Source organism: Callorhinchus milii, unplaced genomic scaffold (assembly GCF_018977255.1).
Source record: "Callorhinchus milii isolate IMCB2004 unplaced genomic scaffold, IMCB_Cmil_1.0 Scaffold4, whole genome shotgun sequence".
Classification (NCBI taxonomy): Eukaryota; Metazoa; Chordata; class Chondrichthyes; order Chimaeriformes; family Callorhinchidae; genus Callorhinchus; species Callorhinchus milii.
The window spans coordinates 12273624-12283157 of record NW_024704745.1 but is presented as its reverse complement, the minus strand read 5'-3'; the positions used below and the strand labels follow the sequence as shown (position 1 = coordinate 12283157).

Sequence of the window (9534 nt, the reverse complement as noted above, 5' to 3'; positions counted from 1 at the left end):
TCGGATAATATTTCATCATTAAGTTACACAAAGTTGCAAGCCTTACCCAAATACGCCACATGCTTTACTAATGCAGGAAATGGAAAATGTCACACTTATGAATTCAGTAATGCTTTCCTGAAGCTGGGCGTTTAAATGCATTATTTGGACATAGCAAAGATGCTTTGTTTTATTTTTAGCATATCCTATACGGTACCTGAAAGAAACTGATGTCACGGAAGTTCCAACACTGATATTATTCATAGGCACATCATGCACAGCAATGCTCCACAAACTACAATGCTTTCTATTACAAAGTAAGTCAAAAAACACAAACAGGAAAATTGAACAAACTTTATTAAATCACTAAACCAGCAAACAGCGTCATTTCAACTCATTTTCAGAAGCAATAAATGAAGCATAATTTACATAAGTCTAAAGAATGACTTGATGCCCGCAAAATACTTTGAACTGTCACTACAAAGGAATGTTAAAAAGTACTTTATACAGAAATACTGATTGTAAAATGGTAAAATCAGACAATATTTAAGGCATTAATAAGCTTCAAATATGTATTGTTTTAAGCCTTTCACTGTTATTTTACATCAGTGTAAATGGCCACTAGCACTGATTAGACCTAAAGCCATGGGGCTCTGGCTGCCTGATTGGAATAAAACAATTTCTGAGTCATAGAACTATAAGAAAGTTGCAGCACAGAAGGACATTCGGCCCATCCTGGTTGTGCTGGCTCCTTTCAGTCCTATTTACCTGCCTTTTTTTCTAATAACTCCTGTATTTGTTTCTTTTTTTAGGTATTTATCTAGTTCCTTCGTGAAAGCTAATATGGATTCTGCCTCAACCACTGTGCTTGGCTGGACATTCCATATCCTAACTCTGTACTCTGCATGAAAATATTATTCTCCCCCTCTCTCTATTTGCTCATTTGCTAATTATCTTAAAGCCAGGGAAAAACAGAAATCCTCCCTTCTGTAGAGCACCTCTGACAAACATATATTCATCATAAAACATCATAACTGATTACACCAGTATTATACTTTTACTTGCCTCGAGGGAGAATGAAAATATATGTGACCCAAGTCTGAAAGGAATAGACTACTTTTCTGAGAAGGATGCACTGACACCTAGTGCCTATTTACAACAATGCACAAAAGAACACAATTGTTTCTTGGTCAACCGGGCGTGTGACTCATGCGGAAACCCATCACCATGCTTAAGAGTATCCAAACCAAACTGAGATTTCCATGCATCTAACTACACATGAAAATCCCAGAGATAGATTGTTGGAAATGAATCCAGACTCTCTCCCTAGAAGGATGCAGCCTGCTTATCTAATTCCGGAAAGTATTCGGCTCAGGTTGCCAACAGTCAAGGCTTGGGGACCCTAGAGTGTGCGTTGGGGGTGCTGCTGGAGTCTAACCAGCTAAAACTACATAGCTTGCTATTGATATTGCTGTCCGGCAAGCTTTCCTGCTGTTACTCCAGCTAGGACCACCCTACCCATTAGGGCTTTGGCTTTGCAGGGTTAACAGGAGCTGAGTGGAATGACTCCCTGCCCCCAGTGACGAGTTTGCTCATCCAGGTCCTGGTGATGAAACAGCATATTAAACATGTTTTACTTGAGCACGGCAAATGTGGTTGCATTGCATTCATCAGTTTGTCTTCTGTATGTTGTGGGCTGTACCGTAACTGTGGCATAATAAACCGAATCTTCATAGAATTGTTTATTTTTATCTTTGACCTTCAAGGCAGCGTATTCTGTCGTGTGGTCAGGATCTGGCATTTGCAGTTGTTTATTGTTTCTTTTCACAGGATCTTTGAAGATAATAGAGGCATAATTCTGTGCATCCTCACTGCGAAACGTATTTTCCTGTAACATAGACTGGAGTTTTACATTCACGTCAGAGTTCTTGGGAAAAACCTTCCTTATTTCCTTTGAGTTGATCTAGCATCAGTGCTGAATTGTACTCCAGAAGTGTGTGATCGAGTACTGCTGGAATTTAACTCGCTAAAACTGCACAACTTGCCATTCAGAGCACTATCTGGTAAAGTTCCCACTACTTGCCCAGCTAGCGTAGAAAAAAATTCTACCCCTCCAAGTACTGCCAATGAGTCAGGCTTCCTGTTTTTTCATCAGCCAGTGTCCTTACATCCACTGTTATTAGAAGTGAAAACAAGTCATTTTATTTAAATTAATGAGCAAGTTCTAAGTTTTGAAAGTGCTTGTTTTCATGCGATGGTGTTAAAAATTATCTTTAACTTCACAGATCTCTGGTACAACTGGCTATTTTAAAGTATAGATATATATATGATACAGCTAGACATATAGAAAATAATAATAAAAATAATCCTTGCATTTGATCTTATCATGTCCTCGAGACGTTTCAAAGCGCTTCACAGAATATACTGTAAAGTGACTGAATATTTTGTGGACAAAACGCGGCAGTGACCAAGTTGTTGTTATTATTTTTGAAGGGATTATTACCTCCGGAAAAGCGATCCAACAATCGATTAACAACTATGTTCCTACTTGCTGCAAGTTGAATAGACGCATGTGGAGTAATGAAACTTGCCCAAAGTTTTGCCCTGCCTAGGAATCAAACCCAGACAGGTGCTCTAATCCCTAAATAAGTTGGATTCACAAGCAATATTTAACAACATTTTAAAAATAAACTAACACCTGATTTTGGAGTATTGTGCACATGGGTTCACCCACAAAATACACAGTCAATCCACTTTACAGTATTTCCTGTAAAGCGCTTTGAGACACCTCATCGACATGATCAGATGTTATATTTACTGCAAGAATTATTATTATTATTGTTGCTCTGAGAAGCTACAAACATACAGTGAATATAGACCCAAGTGGAATTTGTCCCAATAATAGAAGTAGACTGCAAACCCAAATTACATTTTTTTTACTGGACCGTGTTGTTCAGACAGAAGTCCCACCGTGAAATATCAAACCTGAAGAGAAACTTTGCAATGGTGCTGATGTGCGGCCTCAACCTCCAGACTCTGAGGCGAGAGTGCTACCAATTGAGCTCGGCTGACACACCGAGGTAAATCAATTGCATTTTCTTTCTGAGTTGAAACGAGTTGTTCTAATCTTGTACGGCTGCACCACTCGTCAAACCACATTTAGAATATTGCGTAGAATTTAATCTATACACGGTAGATATCAATTAACTTCATAAAATAGAACCAAATTCTAACAGGAACATTTCAAAAAATATCAAAAAATATACTTACTTCATGACCTGATTCATTTCCTCTTTGGCCTATTTTTCTATCATCTTTGCAGATTGATACATCTGTACAAATATTTCAGACAACACGTCGTGGTTTATTCAACAAGATGCAGTAATAACAAGGATAATTGTGGAAATTATACATCTATTGTGTATTTATATTTGCATTCACTGTGTTATCATAGTTACATATTAAAATTATGTTACTTGTCAAGCTGTTTTGTTAAGCTTGTAACTAAGTTACTTGTTAGGCTATTTGTATTTTGGCAACATTGAGACATTTGCATATCACGACATTTTTATTTTTGCAGCTATGTTAAACTACCTTACATATCCGTGTTACATTGTTATATACAGTATATGGAAAATTAAGTTCATATTGTTCACATTTTTCCTGTTAAAATGGTTTCTCCATAACTTCTGAGATGTTCAGTTAAATATTAAATCACATTGGATTGTAATTCAACAACTTGTAATTGATTACCTTCATTCTTCCCTTTAGCCCGCTGATTCCTTATGATCCAGACACAAAATGGCAAGATGACAATGATGATGAGACTCAACAGGCTGAAGTGATACTTAGAAAAACCTTGACATTACAATTGAAAAATGAATGATAAACCATATGGATGGATTGCAAGCAATGTACCACAAGTGCTAACGTTTTAAATGAAGTTACATTCAATTCTTTTCACGCAATATTACTCACACGATATAATAATAATAATAATCCTTGCATTTGATATAGCACTTTTTGCACGTCTTCTAGACGTCTCAAAGCACTTCAAAGAACATACTGTAAAGTGAATTGACTGTATATTTGTGAGCGAAATGCAGCATGCAGATATAGATGACATGCATTATTTGTGTAACATTATGGAATAATAAATACAATATTAATATAATAATAATCCTTGCATTTGAGATAGCGCCTGATTACATCTTCAAGACGTCTCAAAGCACTTCACAGAATATACTGTAAAGTGAATCGATTGTATATTTTGTGAGCAAAACACAGCAGCCAATTGCACACAGCAGTGTCCCACAAACAGTCGTGGATTCAGTGATCAAATTAATATTTTTTTGAAGGGATTATTACCCCGGAAAAGCAATCCACCAATCGACTAACAACTGGGCTCCTACTTACTGCTAGGTAAACAGAGGTGTGTGGAGTAAGGAAACTTGCCCAACATTTTGCCCTGACGGGGAATCGAACCCAAGTCCTCTCGCTTGCGAAGCGAGTGCTCTAATCACTAAGCTACAGGACTCCACAATTTTATCACTTTAACATTGTCACTTCTGAATTTTTACAGTGGAATATTTTTATTGTATCTCCTTCCAGTTTTATCCTCGTTTCTTGTGAAGGCACTGAAACACACTAACCACAAACAGTTAATATAACTGCATCACATTAATGTCAACTATTAGTTATTGTAAACTTACATTCTTACTGTGCCACTCCATCCAGCAACTTGTTACAAGCAGTCCAACACAACTCTAAATACCAAATATTATAGGTTAAGGCTCTTGGCACCTTTGCTAATCTAAGTTAGAGTGTTTCTATCTCTCTCCTCTTCATCTCGCTTCTCATCTAGAGAGTTCACTATACACTGACGAGAAAGCATAACTTGAAAATTGTGGAACTTAAGACTTAAATGTGCAATTGTGCCCCTTTGGGTGTCAACCCCAAGGTCCCAGTGACCTACTAATAAATCCCCAAAACCATAGGCACTAATGTCGATGATGTACAGAACACACTGTTAAGACGGTGTTGTCATGTCTATTGATGCAGCAGGACTGACTAACAATAAAATAATAATCCTTGCATTTGATATAGCGCTTTTCACGTCGGGAGGACGTCCCAAAGCGCTTCACAGAACGCACTGTAAAGTGAATTGACTGTATATTTGTGGGCGAACGCGGCGGCCAATTGCGCGCAGCAATGTCCCGCAAACAGTCGCGGATTGAAAATGACCAATTTAATTATTGTTTTGGGTTTTTGGAGGGATTATTATTAGGCTCTGTGTGGAGTAAGGAAACTTGCCCAAGGTTTCGCCCTCTGCCTGGAATTAAACCCAGGTCTCTCGCTTGCAAAGTCGAGTGCTCTCACCACTGAGCTCCAGGACACGATTGCAAAAGGCACATCCACTGCTCCTTTTTAAAGCGTCAATGAGACCTCTCTACGGGAACACATCGAAAAAGGCGAATATTGGGAAATGAAGTTGCAAAGCACGTTCACAACTTACACTAAATACATCACAGCAAACGCACGCTGCGATCTCTCGCCTTCGGTGTCTTTTTTTCTCTCTCTCTCTCTCTCTCTCTCTCTCTCTCTGCTGCTGACGACTGAGCCGACGATAAGCTCTTCGCCTTCCCCACACGGTCGAGGCTTATTTTACTCAACGAAAAGCGCAAAACCCTTAGATCGCGATCAGAGGAAAGCAATGCACTTTGTCGTTGAGACTTCACCTCCAAATCCATCGCTTCCAGAGACGAAACCCCCCACTTCACTGTTGAAATTGCTGTCATTTGGGCTCTGAGAATGACAAGAAGGACTTTCCCAGTCCCTGCAGAGAGAGAGGCTGTTGGGGGGCTATGAGTTGGTTTTACTGTGCGTCGTGTGCAACACTGAGAATTATTATCATCACCGGTTCTGATATCACGAGGGGATGGATGAGAGGCTGAAATCCGCAGCAATTTCGTGTGGACACGTTCCTCGGGAAAATTTCTCGCACCGAGAGAGAGAGAGAGAGAGAGAAAGAGAGAGAGAAAGAGAGAGAGAGAGAGAGAGAGGACCCCCCCGTTTTGCAACGTCGCCCGTTGTTGGGGGGGGACTTGGTTGCAATTTGCTGGAAAAGAGGTTATTGACGGTGAGTTGCAAACGTGTGATAACCGGTGATGCAAAGAGTATCTGTATCAGGAGGACGACAACAACAACAACAACAACAACAACAACAACAACAACAAAACAGCTCCACTGCAAAACCGTGAACATAAAGTCGGGGGTTTGATTTTAATTTTGATTTTGATTTTAATTTTAATTTTAATTTTAATTTTAATTTTAATTTTAATTTTAATTTTAATTTTAATTTTAATTTTGATTTTGATTTTGATTTTTATTTTGATTTTGATTTTTATTTTTATGTGACTATCGTTTCCAGTCGCACCCGATAGAACGCGATCCCTTTTTGACGCAAAGCGAAACGTGACTCACCCGCAGTGAAGCTGATCCTCTCTGTACCCGGTGGGATGAGGGTGATGTGCTGAACCTGACAGGTGACAGCAGAGCCCAGGCGCCAGTCAGGGGTTTGGAGGCTCAGCCGTGAGCTCAGAGTGAAGGTCCCGTCGTCGTTCACTGTGAGAGATGCGGACTCTGTCTCGTGCGGTACATCTCCCGCAACCGTCCAGGAAACATTCAGATCTCTCGGGAAAAATCCCGCAGCCACACAGGTCAGAGTCTGAACTCCAGAGGTCCCACTCTCCGGATCAGCTGAGACACTGATTTGGGGTTTCGCTTAAAATAAATCATACATTTGGAAATCATTCGCGCACCAACTGCGCGTTGAAAGTTTATATTTGCGCAAATGTGAGAGATGGAATGAAGAAGAAAAAAAATGCAGAATCCAGAAACCTCCAAAAAGCACAAACAAATACTAACTGATGTTATGTCTTTTTTTTATATTTTGAAAGAAAAGCTAAAGCTCGTCTGTGTTCCATCTTTGCACCCACGTCTACAAAGAAATTGAAATAAAACAAGGATTCGTTCCTGCAAAAAAAAACCACAACACAAAATCCTCACTGTTGAGTTTTGTGCAGTTTTTCGTGTTTCTCGCCTCCTATTCTGGTGCCAGAACTTCTGCAGTTTTACATTTTGTCTATTTTTCCGCTGTCTGCAAACACGTTTTACCAAATATAAGCATTGGCTCTTTAATGGTTATTGTTAGTAAAACTTGGTGGTCTCAATAGCTAACAAATAACATATCTATCTACAAGCGTTGGTCCTTGGCTTCAAATATACAAGGATTTCAGCTCTGGTCAGTGTGAATTTCGCCCACAAATATACGGTCAATTCACTTTACAATATATTCTGTGAAGCGCTTTGAGATGTCGAGAAGACATGAAAAGCACTATATCAAATGCAAGGATTATTATTATTATAATTACCTTGGATCCTCAGGTCTGTTCCATTCCCGGTGAAGTTTCTACGGGGCAAAGGTTCCTCTACAAGTATCCAGCAGTAATATGTGTCTGAATCATTCACTATCACCTCGCTAAACACAAGCGAACTCCCAGATTTAGATATACGAGAGGTTTCATCGATGAACGTTGGAAATCTATTATTCTGAACAGCAATATTGTCTCTTGTTCTATACCAATAGTATCTGACAAATGTCAGCTCCTCTCTGGATTCCACAGTGCAGTTGAGCTGAGCTGGCTGCCCCCTGAGAAGGGTCAATGAGGGGACCTGAAGCACTTTGACACCGACAGCACTCCCTGTAAATCAAAATAACAATGCAGAAATAACAAAGGTAACCTGTATTTAATCAAAAATGGTCCGAGTCTTGTTATAATAAATGTTAACGGTTTGGAGTGAACGTTGATGCTTACCTAGGACGAAGAACCAGAAATTGTGAAACATCTTTTCGTTAAGAAAAGTCAACAGAAATCTTCAAGATCTGAAGCTGTGAGGTTTAAGATCTCCAGGAGATTGCTGGTGTGACAACCAACCCGTAGGGTGTCACTCTGCTCTGGTGGTGTCTTGCAGAGTCAGTGAGCAACTGAAGAAACTGCACGTTGCTCTCCTATTTACTTCATCAGAAATGCAAGGCATGATCTTTCTCTATGACATCTGGTAAAATAACTGCATGGATTGAAGGGAGTTAATTTCAAAAACCATCTGCAGATTTATTTTAGGAATTAATATCTTGGGATGCCATATATAGTTTGGGACATGACATGTGTATGGGACTGCCAGGATGGTGGAAGTTCCTTGGGGTTCCTTGGTCTTCTTTTGTCCAGCTTTTCCTACGTTATTTATCATTGCAGTTACATCAGGTCTTCTGATTACATTTCCTCAAATTATAGGATTCCTTTGGAAGAATCTGCCATTCATTGTTTTCCACAAAAATGGGAGGAAAGCTCCACAAAACAAACTCAAAAAGGAAATTCCAAATTAGTGGGTTACTTAACACAATGTAATTTGATCCAATGCTGTCCTGTATTACTATATAAAAAAATTGGAAGAGACATTCCAGTGTAAAATTATAGTTTAATCCCACTTCATTTGATGTAGAATCATAGAAATTTATATAAGGACGCTATTGCACACATCATGTTGCTGCTACTAGTTCTCCAACCAGAGCTATTTATTCTCCCTGTCCTCTGGGACCGTTTGCACCCCATTAAAAACCGCTGTCATCAATCCTATCCTTAAAAAACCCTCCCTGGACCCTTCTATACTCCTTAACTACTGCCCCATCTCAACCTCCCCTTCCTCTCCAAGGTCCTGGAATGAGTTGTTGCTGCTCAGCTTTGCTCCTTCCTCTCCCACTATTCCCTTCTCGAACCCCTCCAATTGGGTTTCCGTGCTGCTCACAGAACAGAAATAGCCCTGGTCAAAGTGACAAATGACATTCTGTCCACCTGCGACCAGGGCTCCCTCTGCCTCCTCGTCGTTCTTGACCTCTCTGCTGCTTTTGACACCATCGACCACTCTATCCTCATCCACCGCCTCTCCTCTCATCTCAACCTACATGGTGCTGTCCTTGATTGGTTCTGATCGTACCTCTCACACCGCCTGCACTTCATCTCCTCAAACAGCTTCTCATCTAGCCCCCGGACCATCGTGTATGGCATTCCTCAGGGCTCTGTCCTTGGTCCCCTTCTCTTCAATAATTATATGCTCCCTCTTGGTGACATCATCCACAGAAATGGGGTTAACTTCCATATGTATGAGGAAGATACCCAACTCTACCGCTCTGCCTCCACCCTTGACTCAAGGACCACAGCTGTGCTGACAGAATGTCTGTCAGACCAAGTCCTGGATGAGAGCTAATTTTCTTCAGTTGAACGTCAACAAGACCGAGGCTCTCCTGATTGGCTCCGGTCAGATAATCCAGAGCTCTGCAGCCCATGTCCTCTCCCCCACCAATCTCCGTGACCCCATCTCCCCCATTCTCGCCCGACTCCATTGGCTCCCTATTCTTCAGAGGATCCAGTTCAAGATCCTGGTCCTCACCTAAAAAGCCCTCCATGGCTTCACCCCACCCTATCTCTGTGACCTCCT

The 9534-nt window shown here is 40.5% G+C and overlaps 1 gene segment (V, D, J or C); it reads right to left on the bottom strand.

Annotated features, from left to right (window-relative positions):
• Positions 1-1557: 1557 nt before the first annotated feature.
• LOC103180171 lies at positions 1558-7914 on the bottom strand. The segment is given in 6 exon segments: positions 1558-1867; positions 3250-3311; positions 3733-3837; positions 6463-6762; positions 7413-7742; positions 7857-7914. Coding segments are annotated over 6 exon segments (1083 nt in total).
• Positions 7915-9534: the final 1620 nt, after the last annotated feature.